Source organism: Nelumbo lutea, chromosome 1, assembly GCF_056320005.1.
Source record: "Nelumbo lutea isolate HS-2025 chromosome 1, American lotus-T2T, whole genome shotgun sequence".
NCBI lineage: Eukaryota > Viridiplantae > Streptophyta > Magnoliopsida > Proteales > Nelumbonaceae > Nelumbo > Nelumbo lutea.
Genome location: NC_142684.1, coordinates 206,014,645 through 206,036,356, shown reverse-complemented (window position 1 = coordinate 206,036,356; position 21,712 = coordinate 206,014,645). Strand labels below are relative to the sequence as shown.

Here is a 21,712-nt window from a genome sequence, read left to right as displayed (position 1 = left end):
ACATGGGCGGATAAGAGAAGGAAGAGGAATGAAAGGAACAATGGATTCACCCATGTTAGTGGAGACTGTTCCTCGTCTTCCTCCATGAGACTCTCGTCGTTAGAAGTTCCCTTGTAGTCGATGCTGGTGACTTTGGAATTGAACTTGATATGGCGAAGAAGGTCGAACTCCTGAGCATACAAATCAAGATACTCCATGATCTAGTTGCTATTGGGAAACTCTTCTTTTATGGTAGATGGCCATGGAAAATCCAAGAATTCATAGGCAATATCTTGAGAGGGTGCATGGCTATTGTTCCTTGTCTTATCCACCCATGTCAGTGCGCAAAACCCATGTCTTCCTCTTCCTTCTCTTATCCACCCTCGTCTTCCTCCAAGCTTTACCGTCATTTTTTATTCCAATGTATTCGCATGAATACAGAGGCAAAGGAGGAAGACGAGGAACAATGTCACTGCCCTTTCTTGATATTTTTCCAAAAAAAACTATCCTATTTTGGTTATTTTACAAAAATATTATTTTTTATTGATATTTGGGACAAAAAGTTGCCCTTATCTGCTAGAAACCCTAGATCTTATTACCTACTATTGCGTGAGCTATATGCATATATTTTTTAATTTTTATTAAAGGCATATTAATTTTTTTTTTGTGAAACGGCATATTAGATTCAAAGTTACAACATATGGGATTTTTTATTAAAAAATGTATAATACATGAAAATATCAATTTAAAAAATATGGTATAAAAAATTATTCGAATATTTGTGTTTAATATATTTGCATAATATAAAAATATGATTGTATTTTGCAAAGGGTTCAACTATGATAACAAAAAGACATGATAATGGAAAAACTTGCAACCAATCAACAAACATCATAAAAGAGGTGATCAATCAGGTGGTAATCATAAAATTCATGGGAGTGCTTTGATTGGTCAAATTTCTCCCAATACCATGTCTTTGCGGTATCATAGGTTTTCCCTTTGTAAATGGGTTTGGCTATGATACCTAAATGACATGATACCAGAAAAGCTTATAACCAATGAACCAATATTAAAAAAGTGGTAAGCAATTAGGTGGTATATATTAAAATTCATGAGGAGTTATTGGTCAAAACCCTTCCAATATCATTCTTTTTGACAGCATAGATTTTACCTTTATAAACATGCATATTTTTAATAGAATATGCATGCATTTATATTTTTCATAAGATAACAAATAATAAACAATATGTATCTTTTTACCACATTTTACAAACTTTACCCTGATTTTACATATATTTGTTAAGGTGTTTCCCAGATCTTATGCTTTCAACAACATTCAATCGACTTTTTTTTTTTTTTTGGTTTTTTGGTATTTTAGTGCAACACACTAATAACTTTCCATGGTAGGTGGTAACAGGTAGCAAGACTCAAATTCATATTTCTATCGGGATTAGCCAATTTAGAGGTATAAAATGGGTCGTGCCACCCTCCCTAGGGATAATTTGGGGGGTCGGCCTGGCATGGCCCACGACCCAACCCTTTGCGTGCCTGTGCCATGCCATGTCGTGCCAGGCCTTGGGGGTGGGCCAAACCGGGCCAGATTGGTTTTTTTGTTTTTTTTTGACATTTTTTATTTTTTTATTTCTTGGCTAAGTAAAATTAAAATATTTAGCTTTCCTTTAGGAATTATTTGAAAAAATAAGAAATATAACAAAGAAACGAAAAAAAAAAACACTTAACCAAATAAGAAGTCAAAGATACAAAGACTCAAAGTGAATAACAAATGAGAAGAAAAATAGGAATTTTATTTCATTTAAATTTGAATGATACAATGCATACGATGGTTGGATGAATGAAATATGAAAATTGGAAAATGGAATAAATTAATAAAATATAAAAATACAATATAGTTACAATTTGAAAATAAAAAAATTATATTATTATAAAATATCAAATAAATTAAATAAAATTAAAAAAATTACAACAATTTGAAAAAATGCTATACAAATATTGAGTATACAAAAAATATTAACTTCATCATTTCTCCTATTGTTCTTGACTTTGATCATTGTAGGAATTGAAAATGGAGGATAGGGCTATTTATAGGAATTGTTGAATTGGTGTGATGAGAATGGTGGAGAATAGGGCTATTTATAGGAATTGAAAATAATTCAATTGCCCAAAATACTCTAAAAAATAGCAATTTTTTAGTTGTTGGGAGCAAGGTTCAAAATATCGATATGCCCAATACGTGGGTAGGGGCATATCGGGCCATATCAGTACTTTTGTTACTTTCTTTACTTTTTTTATTTTTTTCAAAACCAATTCAGGGGGTCGGTTTAAGGCTCCTCCACCCACTGAACTGGTCAGAACCCTGATACACCCCCTGTAGGGGTGTACCGGGTAGCTCCCGAAACGATACGTATCGCCCGATACATACTTTGAACCTTGGTTGGGAGGGGTATTTTGGTCATTATAAAGTTATTTATCACTTTATCCAAAATGTCCCCCAAAATAACTGTTATATAGATGTTGGGGGCACGTGTCATTCTTTCTCCCCCCCCCCCAAAAAAAAATCCAAAATACATAAATACCCCCCTATATAGCTATTTATAATTGTTAAAGGGTATTTTTATAAAAAACCCCTATATAGCTATGGGCCCGCAGGTCATGTCGTGCTGAACCGTGACAGGCCATTTTGCATGTCATGCCATGAGCTAGGCCGCGGGCAACATGACAAGCACAATCGTGTCTTGTCGTGCCAACCTGTGAACCTAGAACCCTAGGCCCAATATTGCCCAGACTATCGTGTCAGGCTTGGCACGGCCCACATGCCATCATACCAGGCCAATCCAAATTTGGATCGGACCGTGCCGGGCCGGGCCAGGCCGTTGGCGGCACAACCCAATTTACACCTCTAAGCCAACTAATGTGCCAACTGAGCCACCACTCAGGAGTAAGAGCTTGTTCAAATATGACCTTTATCAACACGCTCTTTTAATAATCACTTTAATGCCTAGTGAAGGGAGAGCTTTTAAGCCTCAGCTTAGAAAGAGTAAAAAAACAAATTTGTATAGTGCAAAACCTTGTATTTTGTATCATTTTGTATGTATTTGCATTGTACATATTTGTATTTGTACTCCTTCCAAACTGAATCATACTCTTTCCGGTTCAAGAATGCAAAATGTAATCCATTTATTGTATTCTTCCTGTTTGTTTGAAATGGATGCAAATCGTGAACCCTATCATTAAATGCTTTAAAATTTTTGTTAAACACACCAATAATTAGAAAGGCACAAATTTATATCCAAGAAATGAATACATTAATGTGACCTCATGAATCAAAGAAGTCAGAAAACACATTTTTGACATCTTAATCGTTACTTTTTTGTATGACAGCCAAACGCTCGCAAACACGAACCTGAATACATAAATACCCCGGTTCAGCATTTGTATTGCAAACAGCAGCCTAAGGTTCCATTGTTTGCAATGCAGTTTCATTTTCACTAGCATAAATGAAGGGGATCAGGGGAGTACAAGTAAAAAGAGTATAAACTCTTTGAAACAACAAAGTTCGATGGTTCAAGGAACATTTAAGAAACCACATGGTTTTAAATAATTACCTTTTCCTTTTCGTGAAAAGGTGAAATAAGTTTAAAACATCTATTTGTATCAGAGAAAATAATGTAATCTTACAGAAGTTCCCATATATTATTACAGGACCGGATTTTGATTTTACCAGATTTACCGGGGATTTCAAAAGATTGTTTTGGATCTGGTCTTTGTTAGAATTGAAACTGGGGGGTTGATGTAATAAAATTTTCTTTTCTTTTTCTTTGTTTTCTTTTTTTTTTTTTTTTTTTTTTTTGGGGGGGGGGGGTGACATCTTATCACCCCTTGTATCTCTTTCTGGATTTCAATGAATTTTCTTTGTTATTTTTTTCTAAAAAAAAAAAAATATCATATGACCAAGGTCGATGGCATATGCTTTGTCCAATCATAATCAAATGCTCTGAACATCTATTGTGCTCAAAAGAACCACAACGCATCAAATGTCAGCTTACATACCAATTCGATTTCCCGTTTTTTATCAATCATCTCATCTCATCTAAGCTTGGCCGGAGGGAGAGGACACTGCATCCTGTTTATGTTGGTTCGGGTCCACATTACATGCCTTTGCCGTTTTCTGTGCCTCAGCTTTCTCAAGTAAAGCTTGCTCATGCATGGCTTTCATTATCTCCCTCATTTTCTTTTCCTCTCCTTCAAGTTGCATGTTCATTATTGTCTCAGCTTGCTTGTCAATTGGCTTGAAGTATTCTTCAATGGCAGCCTCCTGCAGAGAAACATCAAGTCTCCATTAAGCAGTCAATTGCATTAGAACCCCGGTCATCTTCACTATATAATGCTCAAACTTGAGTATGAAAATGGCTTTCACAAAAAGCTAAAATAGACTTCCAAGAAAAAGGACCAGCCAACAAATTCTAATGAGAATTTTACACACAACAGTTGCACATTGCATTCTTGTAATAGAGATTTGCTGAATGGAAGTGGAAGAAAATAAGTGGTTATTGGCTAGATGAATAGTGAGGACTCAACCTTGCAGATGCAGCACTTCATTAGAAAAGCTACAGATCTTGCACCCAGAGTGAACGTCTCATTCACATGGATAAGGCAATTGGCAATTGTTTTGGTTGATAATTTGACTGGTTCTGTATGTAACAGTCTATATGTTGGAATAATCTTCACTAAAGAAAGAAACCTCAAGGCTACTCAACCTAAATGGATTGGCTTCTGAAGCTATTAGGGAATAAAAGGAATGACCCTTGAACCAATGTATTTGAGCTAAATGATTAAATTTCATAGCAAGCAATGAAGCACATCTAGATTCCAATTCTTGGTTCTACAGTCAACATCTTGGTTTCTTTCCCATTCCAAAGCTTAGGATAGTGACTGATGAACTCAATAGAGCAGGATGGTGAACCAGGATTTATGTAGCCAACCCTGTATAGTTAGGATAAGGCTTTGTTGAGTTGAATCGAATTGACACAAATGACTTGTGCAATTTGCTACCTGATTAAAAACTAAATTATATTGGGAGAGTCAATAAGTTACTAACACTATGAGGCGAAAATGAGTCTGGCTTAGTACAAATCTGGGTAGCTAACATCCCTTAAAAGGTAGTGTTGGCAGCTGTTATCGGTGCTTAACAAGGGATAGTCTATACAGGTGAAGCACAGAGATGGTTTCCCGGCAATGTGTTATGTGTTCAGCTGTAAGAGAGGGAGAGAGAAGAAATAGGCACCTCTTTCAAATCAAAAAGACATATCAGGACGTGGCCTCAAATCAAAGAGCTTCGAAGGCAAGTTAATCCACAACACAAAAGGTCTGGCTTCTGAGCCAACTTTTAGTGGTTGGAATTTGTGAGTTGCTTTTGCCTTGACTTGTTATGAAAAGTCCATACACGTGCATTGATGTAATTGAGAAAAGTGAATGCATCAAGGACAACATGGTATTAAAAAAGTGAATGCATCAACATTACAAATTTCAGTTTCTTCTTCAGACAAATTTACCCCCTGTTCATGCAAGTACTACTTACTGTTTCTTCCAGTTTCCGGTTTAATGTCTGCATTTCCTCAACCATACGGCGAACCTCAGCTAAAACAGCCTGTTCTGGGATCCTTCTCAAGGCTTCCTTCCTTTCTTGTGCCTGTGCAAGAAAAGGGAAAGACAAAATGGACATTGTGAATGGAAAGTGGAATGAGTTGTATTTAACATCAGTAACAAAGTTGGCTAGACATATGCATTTTATCTTATTTTTCCTTACAGTGGTAAGAACTGAAATGCAATCACACAAAAAACTGTTATGCAGAATTTTATACAAGTTGAGATTTAAGAGAAAGACAATATAGTTGTGCTTTAACTGTTGTGAACTAAACTCTTTTAAAGGCTAATAAAAAGATACATTACTGATAAAAAATGTTGCAAACTGATGAGGCCCGATTTGGCCCTCCAATGACATTATGACACATGGCACCTCATGACAACTAGGTGCAGCCTGGCACTCCACAGGCAGCTTTCCACCAAGCAGCTCGCCACCTCACAGGCAGCTCGCCACCAAGCAGCCCGGCACTCCACAAGCAGCTCGCCACCTCACAGGCAGCTCGCCACCAAGCAGCCCAGCACTTCACAGGCAGCTCGCCACTAGGCAACTCGCCACCATGCAGCCTGGCACCTTACGGGCAGCTCGTCTCCCAGTCAGACCGACCACCGCGTGGTAATTCCAAGGATTTCACCATCGTACCTCACGTCTTACGGGATTGTACCTTGTAATGGCTATCTATATTAGCTCACCCACTCCCCGATTCAGGCAGAAATGGGCAACCTTACCGGTTGGTGGCTTTATCCCCACCTAACACGAAAACAGATCCTATCACAACAGGGATCCAAGAACTACTCCACCAAACCCACGATGACTCCAGTATATAAAGGCCTCACCCCCCCCCCAGGGGCGAGAAGAAAAATAATGTGTAATCTTTGCTCTCTAGCTCTCTCATAATCTGATATCATCTTCAAACTCACTACTAAGTGCTAACTTAACCATCAGAGTGACCTCGCCGGGTAAGCCACCCCGGATTCTCTGATTCACATCTTGCAGGTTCCTCAGTTCCCGTCGTTGCTGGTAGCCAGATCATCTTCAGCAGGGAGCAGTCGGATTGCGCTACGTCATTTGGCGACGTCTATGAGAACTGCTACTAAAAGCCCTTATCTCCATTCAAAAATCTCAAGCTCAGAATCAAATCCATAGCTTCCTCCAGCAACGCCGGACAAAACAACAAAGTGCACGTCTCCGGGGGGCAACCTCAGTTCCCGTCTGTCTGCATAGGTCAGTTCACCGTACCGCTTACTGCGGCTGAGGTCCTAGCGTTGACAATGCCCCAAGCGACTGCACAAGTGAACGCACCACTCCCTCCTGTAATCAGCGCGACATTCACTGAACCCACTATGGTTCTGTGGGAAACGCTGCAAAAAGCTAAGTTCTCATCCTACAAAAAGCTAAGTCCTCTTCTCCCAGAAAGCTAAGTTCTCACTTTTTAGAAACTAAAGCTCTCGCTTTATAGTTTTCATTTTTTATGAGCTCAAAAACTAGGCAGAAAGCTAACACACTAAGCAGCTCAACCAACTTTACTTTCAATTCAGATAAAACGTCACCAGTCCTCTTTGCGAGGTCCCCTCTACAAAGATGAGCTCTTCGTGGCTTCCGCAGGAGTTTGGCAGCCAACGGACTAGATGGGTGCCTTTGCTAGTTGATCCTTCCAAAGCTCCCGTGCGAGATGGCGACCTAAAGTTAGTGGTACTGCCCCCGAAGGTTGAGTTCCTAGTAGCTTCTTGTAGGAGTGGGTGACCGGCGTCACGAGGCTGATGCAGCGCAGTCATAGTCTAAGGCGCCCACCCGGCGGCTTGGCCCTGTGGTATGGACTATATGGGAGGAAAGAAACCAAAGACTCTTCTATAAAAAAAGTAAATCAAAGGAGGAAGTCATTGAAGCCATAAAAATCAGAACTGGACATTGGATGATGACCATGGAACTATTCAAAAACTTCTCCACAAATGACATTCTAAGAAACTGGACTGAAGTAGCACAAACAGATGTACCCAAAGAAGTTGTGAGAACGGAATGGAAGCCACCTGCACTAAACAAACTAAAACTAAACTTTGATGGGAGTTCCTCTGGTAACCCAGGAAGGGCAGGTATAGGGGGTGTGATTAGAAATCATCTAGGTGAAGTTGTGGCACTCTTCTCATGACTAATAGATATTGGTGACTCAATATAGGCTAAATCTCTGGCTCTACTTCAAGGTTTAAAGATGGCTGAGCAGATTGGAACAACAGATTTAGAAATAGGGGGAGACTCACTACTAGTCATTTCTTGGGCTAAGAACATCACATCAGCACCTTGGAAGCTCAAATTTATCTACAGAGAAATTGACATACTTGCGAGGAGGTTCAACTCTCAGTTTGGTTGGGTCAAAAAGACTGCAAATGGGTTGGCAGAGACCCTAGCAAAACAGGGGGCAAATAGATCTACCTTGTACTGGGCAGAACTGTAACTGTTTGTATGTGTTTGTAGATTGGGTTAATGCATTACTGCAACCTATAACTATTGTAGTTCAATATTTCTCTGTTATTAAAAAAAAGTCTTTTTTGTTGATAAAAAAAAAATACCAACATGAAAGAACAACAAAAACTAAAAAATATAGAATAATTGCCCAACTTGGCTTTAGGAAGTATTTAACATGCCAAAATCAAACCATGGCAGAATTCCCTTTGAGAACCTTAATCCTTCCTCCATACTTGTCATGTTTTGATTTCAGTTAAATGGTCCTATTTGTTTTGCCGAACTCTAATAGTTTGAAGCCTACAAAGATTGAATAATTGCCCAACTTGGCTTTAGGAAGTGCTTAACATGCCAAAATCCCTATTCCTGGAATCACGTAGCTACTGCATTTTTAATTTGAGATTCACAAACCATTACTGTAATCACTCGGTTTGTTCATGACCTCATATATCCTATTTATAACATAATCAACAACTTAGCATAGAACAAGTAGTGCTTTCTGTAAATAATACAAAATGCAAATCATCAACCGTGGTGGAAGAAGCATTTTCACTAAATTTCGAACTTCGTAGTTTATATTTGCATAAGCCAATAAAAAGAAGTTAATTACTTATATTGATCAATGAAACTGTCGTACATTATGATAAACGAAACTAAGCAGTACTGCCAATGTCCAGAATGGCTGCAACAAGGCAAAGCTATCCGGGAATAGGGAAATGGGAGAAACATGAAGAACCCTAACCTGTTCAAAGCGTCTTTGCAGTTGCAATCTGTAGGATCTGATTCTTCTCTCCTCATATCCCGAAAGAACCCTAACAAAGAACCAAGCTTTCCTCCCAAACTCCAGTAGTTTATCCATGATAAACAACTGCTATACAGTAACTCTTCCTGCATCCAAGAATAAACAAAATTCAACATCAGTAAGCATCATTTAATTAGTGCCTGACTGTCTGTAAACTGAAAGCACAAAGTCTGCTTCAATTCCTCAAGGGACCAAGACCTGGGTCCATAAAAAATCCAAACGAGTACTATGTAAGACAAATTTCGAAATTACAATTCAGTGTAAATCATCATTCATTGTTGCAACTCAGGGCAACTAAAGATGCGCATTAATAATCAAGAATACAGAGACCATAGAGCTGCGCATAAACACGGGAAATTTTTTGAAAAAGAAAGAAAATAGGAAAGGAAATTCATCCTCACCTTCCATGGAGTACCGTGTAACTGGAGATCAATGGTATTGCAGCCAGCAAATGACTATAAAGTATAAACATGAATGGGGCTTTACATAAACCGACCCAAACCCACCCACTATCAATCCACCCATACCCACCCATCTCTCATATGGGTCGGTCAATATGGACCAAGCAATTTATTCGGGTCGGGTCAATTCATCAGGTCGAACGGAAAAAAAGGCACCAACCATCTCCCTCTCCACTCTGCTCCCAAACTGAAGGTGGATGGAGGGCAATTGATGTAGGGTGATTTGGCCCGACCTAGTAATAGGACATGTGGACACAACCTAACTGACAGGACGACAGCTCATCCCGACATCCAAAAAATTTCGAAGAGCCTTTGGAGTAAGATATTCTCATACTGTTCACATAACCAAAGTTTTTCTTGGTTAAGCTTGGACTGGTCTTGTCTGGACCTACTAAGAACTATAAAAGGGCATACAAGAGAAGGAACAATAGTAAGACTATTAAACCAAGAGATAAAGCTTTTGATAACGAGAATTTTCAGGGTGCCTCTAATTTGGGTAAGCAATTGGAGACTGGTCAACATGAAGCTGCAACTGAGAAGGATTCCATTCCTATTGTAAGAGACCTTGATAAAAGTGTTGAAAGGAAGGTGGAGAAAACTGGTAATATTTCTATTGAGGCAGCGACTAAAAAGGGTGTAGAAATTGGTAAAAGCGCTTGGGTTTGTTCTTCTGGGGAGGTGAGGAATTCGCCAAGAAAGCCTTTGAAGAGTTTGAGAGGAAGAAGAAGGAAGAAAGTTCGAGAAAAAGGGTATTTGAAGGAGGGAGATGGGATGAAAAGGGCAACAACTAAGGGGAGGTGTTTGTAGGGGAAGATTAGGTTCTCTCCTCTGCTACTCATCTTGCTCATGTTGCAGTTGACTTCTATAAAATTGCCTAGGATCTGGTTCCAGAAGAGTTAGTTTTCTTTTCTTTTTATTAGTCTTCTTGTTGACGGTTTTTTAGTGTAAGAAGTGTCTTAGTCTTATCTTCTCCCAGATGATTTCTTATCACATTCCTTCTATACTTACTTTTTTTTTAATGGAATTTTCTTTATTACTTTTCAAAAAAAAAAAAAAGAAGCTTGAGTATGAGGTCATCTTTTATTTATTACAAAAAAGATCGTGTATATTCTTCCTCATGATGGCATGATCTTTGTCATTTTTTTTAAGGTATAATTGTAATAAGTATCAAAAAGTGAGTAGAAAAAATGGTCCTTTGTGTTAGACAATGTATGCCCTTAGCTCCAATCAGAATGATGTACTTAATGACATTTATTGTAAATGAGTAAAGTACATATTTGATTTGTGTTCTTGTGGTGTGTTTCTGTGTAATACCCTTAAACTGGACACTTATGAGACTTGTGTTAGTTTAGAATGTTCATAGTCATTGGATAAGTCTGGGGAGATTTATCCTGCCAAGGCTGACACTGGTGTGCTACCAAATGTTGGGGCGGCCTATTTCAGCCGCCAGAGTGAGACCCAAGGCACATGCAGTGTAGGTTTACCTGAAACCCTGAACCGGACCAGATTTCCAATATTGCCCTAGACCTTGGAGATTGATGGGCAAAACTGGAATGTTACACCTGATCCCTAGACTCGATTATGATACTGCACTAGGTGTCGGATTGGACTGTCTTTGATATGCCAATCAATGAGATCCTTAGAGGGGGTCAAAACCTGGGTATGTTGGGACAGTCCGAGAATTCATCTAAGTGGGTGATCATAGTGACAAGATCAACCCCTTTGTCGGACAAAGGTAATGATCGAGAATGCACTCTCTCTGATGGAAACCAAACTGCTGGCAATTGATTTCAATCGTTGAAATTTTGTTTTGCAAAATATTTAAATATATATATATATTATGGTTTCAAATTGTTTGCAAATGGTTTTAATTCCCGGGATCCATGTGAGTAGAGAGTGCAGCATTGTTCCTTGCAATCGAGGGAGAGGTCCTCTCTTGTCGGGCAGTGTTTGATCATTATGGGCTGAGAGGTTAAGTGTAAGACCATTGAGGGTAATACCTGATTGGCTAATCTTGTATCTGCCCACAGTCCCTGGGTTTTTATAAGGTGGCTTGGCCTAGGGGCCACTTAGTGTAAGTGTTGGGGCCATTAGGAGCCCATGTGATGGGCTTCAGGGGGTTTACTATCTTTCCAATGAATTCGGACAAGCCTTGTAACAAAGGTTGGGCTGAACCCATGTGGCTGATGTGTAGATCAATGTTTGGGTCCCACGCCATACAAAGAAGCCCAACTAGGCAACAGTTTGGAAGCAGAGTGAGCACTTAAGCTTCATGGGCCTAAAGCCCATTTTGAACTGGGCTGATTTGATCAGTTAATTAAAGGGGCGAATCTGAGATTAGATCAGCAGATAGGATTGGGCCTTAACCTTATCCACTCAAAGAGTCTAGATCTAAATAAGATTTAGATCTAGAAACCTCCTAATAAGATTAGGAGAGGGCTGATCTAATCTGCAGATAAGATAAGGGTTTACCCTTATCACTTAAAGGGAATTCTGATCCAAATATAATTTGGATCAGCAACTCCTAATAGGATTAGGAGCTGATCCCTTTAAGGTTATAAAAGGAGGAGGGGGTGGCAGCCTCTGGGATTATCAGATAATCAGATCTTCCTACTCTCAGAGCAAGAGACATAGAAGAGAGAACATAGCATCATTGCGCTAATTTCTCTCTACCGCCTCCTTCCTGCCGCCGCCACCACTGCCAATTCGATCTCCTCTTTCAAGCAGGAGCGAACAAGATAGGATCTTGATATCAGCCTTTGGAGAAGGGTTGATCTGAAGTTGTGTTCACAGCCTCCAGCGAATTCTTGTGAAGGGTTCGGTTCGTGGGACGAACACTGCTGATTCTGCTCCATCCTACACTGTTCATCTTCAGTGGGAGCAGTCTTTGGAGTCTTTCTTTGGGCGTGAACACCTTCGTTGGGAGATATTGCTTCTCCGTATCAGGTATATCCCTCTCCTACTTTTGGTTTCAGATTTGGTTCGGTTTAGGGTTCAAGGTTGATCCTTGAAAATGCAAATTTTCTAAAACAGGGAATGTGATTCCCAGTTGAGGGGAGAGGAAATTTTTGAAATTTCGCCCAACCTTCTTACAGGGTTCGGCCATCCATATGATGGATCTCTCATTCCTTCACTTTGTACAAAGAGTTCATGTACATATGAACAAATCCCAAGGAGCCCCAATAAAATCCACATTCAAAATGAAGATGAGGTGAATTCTCCTTCAAAACAAGTAGCCATCTAGCTTCTAATAATTTCTATAGCAGAATTGATTACTGCCTCCTCTGGCCTGCTTTTTGCTCAAACACCCTTTAATTTCTTTCAAGTCAAATGACCTAGAAAATTGCTTCCTGGATGGCTGCCCGGCAGCATTTTCCTTTTTCTGTCATTCCTAGAACATGCCAACCAGCTAGTAGTGCCTTAACTGAGGCAGGGCAATGCCATTGAAGGGGCACTGCCTTGCAGAAAAAAAAATGCCAGATTCTGGTTGAGAAGGTGTAGAAGTGGAAGAGATGAGCTGTTGTTTCAACCTCTTTATAGCACAGGGGGCAGAGATCAGACAAATTCATAGTTTCATACCCTTACTATCTAACACACACACACATTATATAACAGAAACCAATTCATTAATCAGAAACAATCATGAGTTGCTCAAAACAAAAGAGCAGCAGGCCAAAGAGTACATCAACTTCCATCAACAGAAGCCTTAAAAGTAACAGTGAAATAGAAATAGAAAGAGAACTGTTACAGATTATTGCTTGGTCCAGGGCAGCCCCATTCAAGAAAGTCTCCCAATCCCAGCTCTTGCCAAAAGAATCTACTAATGTATTGGCACTCCTAGGAACCCAATTGAATGAGCTGTTCAAATTGGAATATAGAGAATGAGACAATTTCATCAGAGGTCTGAACTGCCATGGGTTGATTTTGAGATCATCTCATCCAACCTACAATTGTTTGGCAATCACCCTCCACTTCCACATTTCTCAAGTGCATCACTAATAGTTATAAACCTTGAATTAGAGCCATCAATTCTGCCCTTTGGCTCAGTTTGGAAGCAGTACAAATGCAAATATGTACAGCGTAAATACATACAAAATAGAAGGTTTTTCACTCTACAAATTTGCATAACCTTTGGGAATTCCCAAAACGAACAGGACCAAAAAAACTAAGGATTTATTGCGTTGGTGGTCCCTAACAACCACCCCCACTCCAGACTTCCTTTGATTACCCAAGCAGCACCCAACAAAATTCAGTTAATACCTTCCTGTCATTGGTGGAGACCAGAATCATCCTTGAAAACCATCTATGCTATTTCGTCCTCTCAATATGTCATTAAGGGTTACACCATTAAATTCTTTACAAATCATGTCCCAGTGTGCAACTCTTTATCTTATGAGTTCAATCAAACACAATTCCCATAAAACTGCTCCACGTGTACATTATTCATACCCTTCCTAGCTAACATATCCTTTGTTAGACACCTTTCCCAGGCACCAACCAAGCAAAAAACTTGGCTTTTGAGGGAGCTACTGTTCTCCAAATTGCCTTGTGAGGAAAAGAGTCATCCAAGCCTCATAACAACCCTTTATAAAAGGATCTCATGTGAAGACTGAAGAGACTGGATTTTATCCATCTCCAACTTCTGGAATCTTGGGAGTGTGGGTTTACTTGGCTGATTCTGAATCAAGGCAAGTAGTTTAGTTACTTCCCACACCTCCCAATTGTTGAAGTTTCTTCTGAAAGAGGGAGTCCAGGTTATCATTTCCCCACGAACCTGATAAGACTCTGCTACTAGAATATCAGGATTGCTAGTCACTCTGAACAGGTCCAGAAACATTTCCTTCAGCACCCTGTCATTGCACCATGGGTCCTTCGAGAACTTAATTTGACTACCATTCCCTAATTTGTATTTTATACCTTTGATAAAATGAGGGGAAGCTTTATTAATTCTCCTCCATGCACTACATCAATAAGCCAAGCTGCTTGAGAACTTCCTGCAGCCCAACCATTGGCATTAATTCCATACTTCTCAGCAATCACTCTTCTCCACAAGCCATCTGGTTCAGCTACAAAACGCCAAAACCATCTCCCCAGGAGTGCTACATTAAAATTTCTTACTCTTCTAATACCCTGCCCACCATCAGAGATGTGTTTATAAATCTATTTCCAACTCACCAGGTGAAACTTTTCTGAATCCTTCCACTCAGCCCACAGGGATAATTTCCTTTTAATTGCTTCCTTTGGATAGACAGCGAGTCTCCCAAAGGACTAATTTCTTGTTCATCCTCTTGAAGATAGAATTGATTCCAAATGCTCTTTGAAGTACATCTTGCTCCAAAGGGTAGGCCTTGGTATTTGGAATGAAGGTGGCTAGTTTTGCAGCCTAGGGCCACAACATAATTTCCAAGGCACCGAGGTGATGCTAGACAATAGGGAGCACCTTGTCACCTAGTCGCCTAGGCAATGGGATTTTATTTTTTTTGAATAAAAACCATGAACCATGGGTGATTCCCTAGGTTCGATAGCAAGAAACAACCATCTTTCACTATTTATTGTCTATAATCTTTGTAAAAAAAAAGTGTAAACTTCATTTAAAACATAGAAAATCACCATATTCATGAAAAAATGGAAGAAAAAGAAATTTCAGAAAATAGAGGGGTAAGGAGAAAAGAAAATAAAGGATGAAAGAAGAAAAATAAGTGTGTTGATTGGACAAAATTTTGAGCTCTTTCATGCTTATTAGTTCAGGTTTTGAGGTCTTTGAGGGTTCAAGACAATATACATATTTGATTGAACCCTAATAAATAAGAATAATAATACAAAAGCTAGTATTTTAACTCAAGCTAAATAATTTATTTTAATAATGTTTGCTTTGTTATCATAATATCAGAAAATTCAGATTATAAAAATATCCAAGAGCCCGTGTAAGGTGACCCTCCATGAGCGCCTTATCGCCTAGGCGTCTATCTACATGTTAAGCTCCCTTGATATTATTTGATTGTCATAGATAATTAGTTAGGTAGTATTGTTATGTGGATTGGGAAAAGCCCAAAAAAGTTTAACCTTGCTGGGTTATTTGATGCAAAATTCAGATCTTTATTAAGCCCAAGAAAGGAGAAATTGAAATTTTCATGGACAAACAATTTTCTCCTATGATCAATCTAGGATTAAACGATCAAATTTGATGTCCAGATCAAAGTTGGAATGTTACCTGATGCAGAAACCACAATTGCACCTCCCAAAGTGGTGATTCACGACAAAAACTAGGGTCCAAATCGAGTTCCAGAACTGAAGATGGCGCAGTCCAATAGCAAGAACTTGATCTAGTCTTCTTTTGTAAATCGATGTGCACTCCAATGACTTTGAATGCAGCTGTTAATGACTTGAGCAATCTGTGTTTTTGCTGGAAAACTGAGAGAGAAAAGAGAGAAAGAACTCCCCTGTAAGCCTTGGTTGAACTAGGGTTTGGAGGTAGGGGAATAGATGATAATCTCTAGCTAGAATCTCCCATTCTCTATCATATATAAAGCTGGATTTTTTTTTTTTTTTTGATCAGCAACACAGAAAAGATTCATTAATTAAAAAAAAAATCATGTACAATAAGAAGTTGTGGGTGGACAAGAAGTCCAAAGTATCCCACTAATTACATCACAGCCCCAAGCATAGCCCAAAGGACAAATCCTTTAATTACAACACCACCCCAAAGGTAACCCAAAAGGAAAATCCCACTAACTACAACATAGCCCAGAAAATAGATTGTCTTTGAACTCCTTGCTTAGCTAGACTATCAGCCATGCTGTTAGCTGATCTTCTAATCCATCTTATTTGAATCACCATGTCTTTAGAATCCTGCTTGAAGCGCCTGAGCTCATTCCTTAGCTGCCAAATTATTCCTTCCCCTTTCTTCAGCCAGTTTACCACAATTTTTGAGTCCCCTTCAATAATCAACCTATTAATCCCATTTCTTTAGCTTTTTCAATACCATATACTGCTGCCTTCATTTCTGAGCATGCTGAATAGGACCTGACAACATGGCTAACATATTTCCATTCTCTTCCCTTATTACCCCACCAATGCCCGATGGGCCCGGATTTCCCAGACAGCTGCCATCAAAATTTAGTTTCTTCCACCCAGCATCCAGAGGGGACCAGAATTCATTTACAATAGATATTCTAGATGCAGTGTTTGCAATTGTTCCCCATGATCTGAAAGTCTTCTGTCATAAAATCAACAAACAATTTTAGTGTTTTCACCCAATGTGCCACCCTTAGAATTATCATTTCAATCACAGCTTCTTTGCTTCTTTCTTTGTCATCAACGATCCTCAGATTTCTTTCTTCCCAAATTGTCCAAGCTACTGTTGCTCTAGTGCTTATTCCCATAATTCTGCCTCTCCTTTTAGAACACCTGAAAATGTGAGAGCTAAAAAAGCTTTCCAGATTAACAGGAGTAGTCCAACTGCATCCCAATAGAAGGGAAAGCCACTCCCATATATAGGTAGCAAAAGGATAGGAAATTAAAAAGCGAAAGGCAGTCTCACCATGCAACTTAGATACGGAGCACCAATTTGGTCTTTTTCTCTGAAGCAGATCACATGTATTGAAGTTTGGATGTTGGAATATTGTAGTCCAACTAGGAGTTTCCAAATCAACTTTCTAACTTAGAAGTTTCTAAATAGGAAACCATGCTAATCATATTAGAACTATGAAAGAAACCAAACCCTTCTCAATTCGGCCCAAACTATCCAATTATCCAATTTCCTAGTCAAATTAGTCTTTGTTGGGAATTGGATCGACACACTCATCATTTAATTTACAACTTTAACTAGTCAATTATACTTAGATATTGTATGGCATGGGACTCGCTAGCTTCACCAATTGAAGCTAGTGTACTGTCTAACCAATCGAATTGGGCTTAGAACCGGCCCAACACTTAAACATAAGTGGGCTTTGGGTTTCAACCACCCTATGAACCCAAAACCAATGGTTTAATGTGAGAAATATGCCCATCAAGTTTCAACCCAAAAGACTTTTGCTCTTAACTTCTCAACCCAATCCAATAGGATTGGGGGACTAGTTTAGAGCATAAGTGTTGGCCATCCTCTAGAGGCTCAGATTGGCTAAGCAATTGAGTATGCAACAGCTAGAGGTGGAGAGAGACTCAAAATTAGTAGTAGGTTGGTTACAAACAAATAGTTTGGGAATGTGGTCCCTTAGACAACTTGTAAAGGAATTATTGAGCCTCACAAAGGAGCAGGGTGTAATTGTTAATTGGACTAGGAGGTCAGCAAATGCTTTAGTTGACATTCTAGCAAAGTAAGGAGTGAATAGAGAGTCTTTGTTTTGGGCTGTGTTGTAATTTGATTTTATGATCAGGGGTCACCTTATACTTTTGTAGGTGACAGTTGTATTTCTGTTTTTCAAGCTAATGAAAATTAGCTTTTCCTATCCAAAAAAAAAAAACTTCTCAACCCATAATATTTATACACTGCTCACAGGGAAGGACCTCTTCCTTAACTATGAAATGCAGTGCCACACTCTCTACTCAAATGGATTTTGGGATTAAAACCTTTTGCAAACTCTTTTAAAAAATAAACTATTTATAAATACAAATACATTTTGCAAATTGATTCCAAAACAAGTTGAAATTCATTGTCAATAGTTTGAGGTTTCCATTAGAGAGAATGTTAACTAGGATATTCTCTTTTCTGACAAAGTGGCTGATTCTATCACAATGATCACCCACTCAAGTGATATTCCAAATTGTTCTAACATACTTAGGTATTTGGCCCTTAGAGGATCGCACTGGTTAGTACATCAAAAGCAACCCAATCCAACACTTAGTGTAGTATCACTATCAAGTTTGGAGTTAAGTGCAACTTTCTAGTTTTACCCATCTAATCCCAAGGTCCAAGTCATAACCGAAATGGTACTTGTTTAATGATTCAGTAAACACCCACTAATTGTACTTTGAGTCTAACCCTAGTAATTAAGACAAACAACTCCACTAATTCAGTAGTACAATGGTATCAACCTTAACAAGATGAACTTCCCAAGTTTAGCAAATGGCTGAGAACATTCTAAACTAACATAAGTTTCATAAATGTCCAATTTAAGGAGTAATACACCAAAACACTGTCTAACAATTATATCCTTGAGTTAGTCTCTATGTTATATGATAATGGATTGTTCTTGTATCATTTGGTGTAGGAATAGCAGACATGCCTGCATTGGGTTATTTGGCCTTTCATTTGATTGATAGTAGTAGCATGTTTGTGTTTTATTGGATGGTCATAAGAAATTGTTGTGAATGTGTGAACTCATGAAAACCAAATTTTAGGGCATTTTTTCCCATTTATGGATGCCTGAGTCTACAAGCATATCATTCATCACTGTAAAGGAAAAATAAGAAATATAGGGAACTATTGTCATCCAAATTCTCAGAATATGTATTCTGAATCCAAGGTAACAAAGACATATGCATGCATACAAAGTAAATTTGCTTCTTCCCATGCTTCCCGGAACAAAGCCACCATAGTTGTAGAATGAAAACAAACAAGCCTTTAATCCGAAAAGAAATCAAATTCAACTTTTCCAAATCGCCGGTACACTGCAAGACTGTGGCATCGAGCTCTTATAAAGCTCATGCACCCTAGAATCGACTAACCTCCTCAAGCTGCAGCAACAGAGAAACTAAAGAGTGCGTACATGACTAGATGTGATCTATCAAGCTAGTTGGACTGTTCGCAGTGAGAGTCACAGACCTGAGACCTCATGCCTCACCCTAACCTATAACCTTATTAACAAAAATCAAGATAAGAATAATCAAATCATGAATATTAATGCATATGACAATCTGAATTCCATTTCTCACAAAACCCCAATTCCCCCCTGACAATATGCAAGTTACGCTCCAATAAGTAATTCATCTAATCATCGAATAAACTAAGAGAACAAAGCAGACAATTTGGAATCTCGTGCAAAAACATATATATATATATATATATATATATATATGGAGTTTAAATAAACAAACGAAATCATGCACATGAGTATTCAATTCATACAAATTAACCTCACTAATTAGTCAAAAAACCACGAGTCAAAACCAATCACGGGATCTGAAACCACAGCACCAGGATCTAGCCAGATCGCTACTCATATGTAAAAATAAGCATAAGGTTAAATGATAAACATGCCAATTACCAGAAAGGAATTAGAACAATAGGCATATAGATCTTGGTAAAAAATTATAACTTGAACAAAACCATCACAGATCTAGCGAAAATTAACAAAACCCAAAGCAAATCGAAAAGAGGGGAAAAACAAACTGCATGAGAGATCCGATTCTGGTCAAAACAGGAACGATTTTCAGATAAGTTGGGCAAAACCCAAAACGAAGGATAACTCGAACTTACTACTCCGGATTCATGATTGTATATCACTAAGACCGACAAAGCTAGAACGACAATAGACGACGGCGATGGAGTTCTCTGGTTTTCCAGCAGGAAATCGAACCGAACCTCGGACTTTCACCGGGAAAAAGAAAAAGGTGAGTTGCGGAGAAGATTCCAAAAAAAAAAGGAATTTTGAACGAAGCAAGAAATCGGACAATGGAGAAAGGAATTAAGATTCTGTTTGATTGCTGAGAAAGGGATGAGAAAAGGGAATTGCTACCAAGGCTAGCAACGGCTCAGGGTTGAATGCTAAAACGCAGGAGGTTATTGCTACCAAGCCTAGCCTACTATCTGTATTAGGACTTTTTCTATCTGTATTAATGTAGTAGATATTACTCCATTTCGACATAGTTCCCCGCCAATATGGTCTCCACCTTCTCGGACGCCATTGTTACTTGGTCTCAGTGGTGTAGAGGGAAGAATGTTGAGGAGGTCTAACTATTGGTGTATGTATGTGGGTTTCCTCCATTAGAGTACAATACATACACCATTTATTGAAGTAAAGTATATACTATCAAAACTGTAAGGCTTGTTTAAGGGGCTGTTAAATCATCCATCCTCTCTCAATTTTCTTATTTAGTGTATTCATGTATAGTGAATGAAGTAAATTTATTCATGATTAATGGTTGTTTTTATTTTATTTTTCATTGACTACTTTTCGAGCATGTAAATTATATAGGCATTCTAGAATGAATTCCCCTGTTTATTTATTTATTTATTTGTTTGTTTATTTATTTTCTATGAATAGATGAAGCAAAATTTGCTTTATGCAATTGTTGGGGATGCAACTACTATGCTTGCAGTTATATTTTCATTGTTGCAAGAATATGTGGATTATATTGATAGAGAACCATCCGTGAATCGGGATTTTGAACAAATGGATTTATTAGATAGATTATTTGGACAAAAAGAAATAGATTGTTATAACCAATTGAGATGGGGAAAGCAGCTTTTGCAAGGCTATGCAAGATTATTCGTGAGACATGAAAACTATATGATACAATGAGGTGCACGGTAGAAAAACAAGTGGCACGCTTCCTACACATATTGGCACACAACGTTAGGAATAGAACAATGGGCTATCATTTCAGTCGGTCTAGTGAGATTGTGAGCCATCACTTCAACAACGTATTGAATGCTTTGTTGAGCTTGGAGGATAGGTACTTGATTCAACCAAGTGGTACTAAAACACCTCTAGAAATTAGAAAATCGATATGATTTTTTGACATATTTCAAGGTAATTAAGTGATAAAGTCTTCTTTATGATGTATGCACCCATAAAAATGAATAATAAAAAACTTAAATTTACTAGCAAGATTGTGTTGGGGCAATCGATGGCTCACACCTCCCTGTGAAAGTCCCTTCTACTGATGTTGCTAGGTTTCAAGGTCGTAAATCTTATCTCACACAAAATATCATTGCTACATTCACTTTCAATTTGTAGTTCACATATGTATTACCTGGTTGGGAGGGTGTCGCATCGGATTCTCACATGCTTAACAATGCTCTGAGGAGAGAGCATAAATTAGAGATCCCTCAAGGTAGTAATAAACTCTCACAAGAGACATTTTCATTTAATAGGTAAGTATGTACGTGTTTTCTAACTTTTTATATTTTAAACAGGTAAATATTATCTTATAAACACAGGATTTTCATTAAAGACGGGACTCATTACACCATATCGAAACACACGATACCATCTAAAGGAATGAGGTGCACATCAACCAGAGAACCCAAAGGAACTGTTCAACCTTCGACACTCATCGCTTAGAAATTCCGTTGAACGGATCTTTGGGGTATTGAAGAAACGCTTTCCAATATTGGTATCTCAACAACATTACCCTTTTAAGTCACATGTGAATATTGTATCTGCATGTTGCATCTTACACAACCATATC

The 21,712-nt window shown here is 38.5% G+C and overlaps 1 protein-coding gene across 2 annotated transcripts; it reads right to left on the bottom strand.

Annotated features, from left to right (window-relative positions):
* Window positions 1-3,893: 3,893 nt before the first annotated feature.
* On the bottom strand, window positions 3,894-20,322 carry LOC148880567 (transcription factor IIIB). Of its 2 annotated transcripts, XM_088962519.1 has the most exons (5): window positions 19,776-20,322; window positions 15,570-15,769; window positions 8,838-8,983; window positions 5,576-5,686; window positions 3,894-4,312 (listed from the first exon to the last, which is right to left on the bottom strand). In XM_088962519.1, exons 3-5 carry the CDS (start codon window positions 8,952-8,954, stop codon window positions 4,088-4,090), a joined length of 453 nt encoding a protein of 150 aa, XP_088818645.1. In that variant the 5' UTR covers window positions 8,955-8,983; window positions 15,570-15,769; window positions 19,776-20,322; the 3' UTR covers window positions 3,894-4,087. The 2 variants fall into 2 exon arrangements, with proteins under 2 accessions (XP_088818645.1, XP_088818646.1); XM_088962520.1 differs by lacking the exon at window positions 15,570-15,769 and having other exon boundaries at window positions 19,776-20,296.
* Window positions 20,323-21,712: the final 1,390 nt, after the last annotated feature.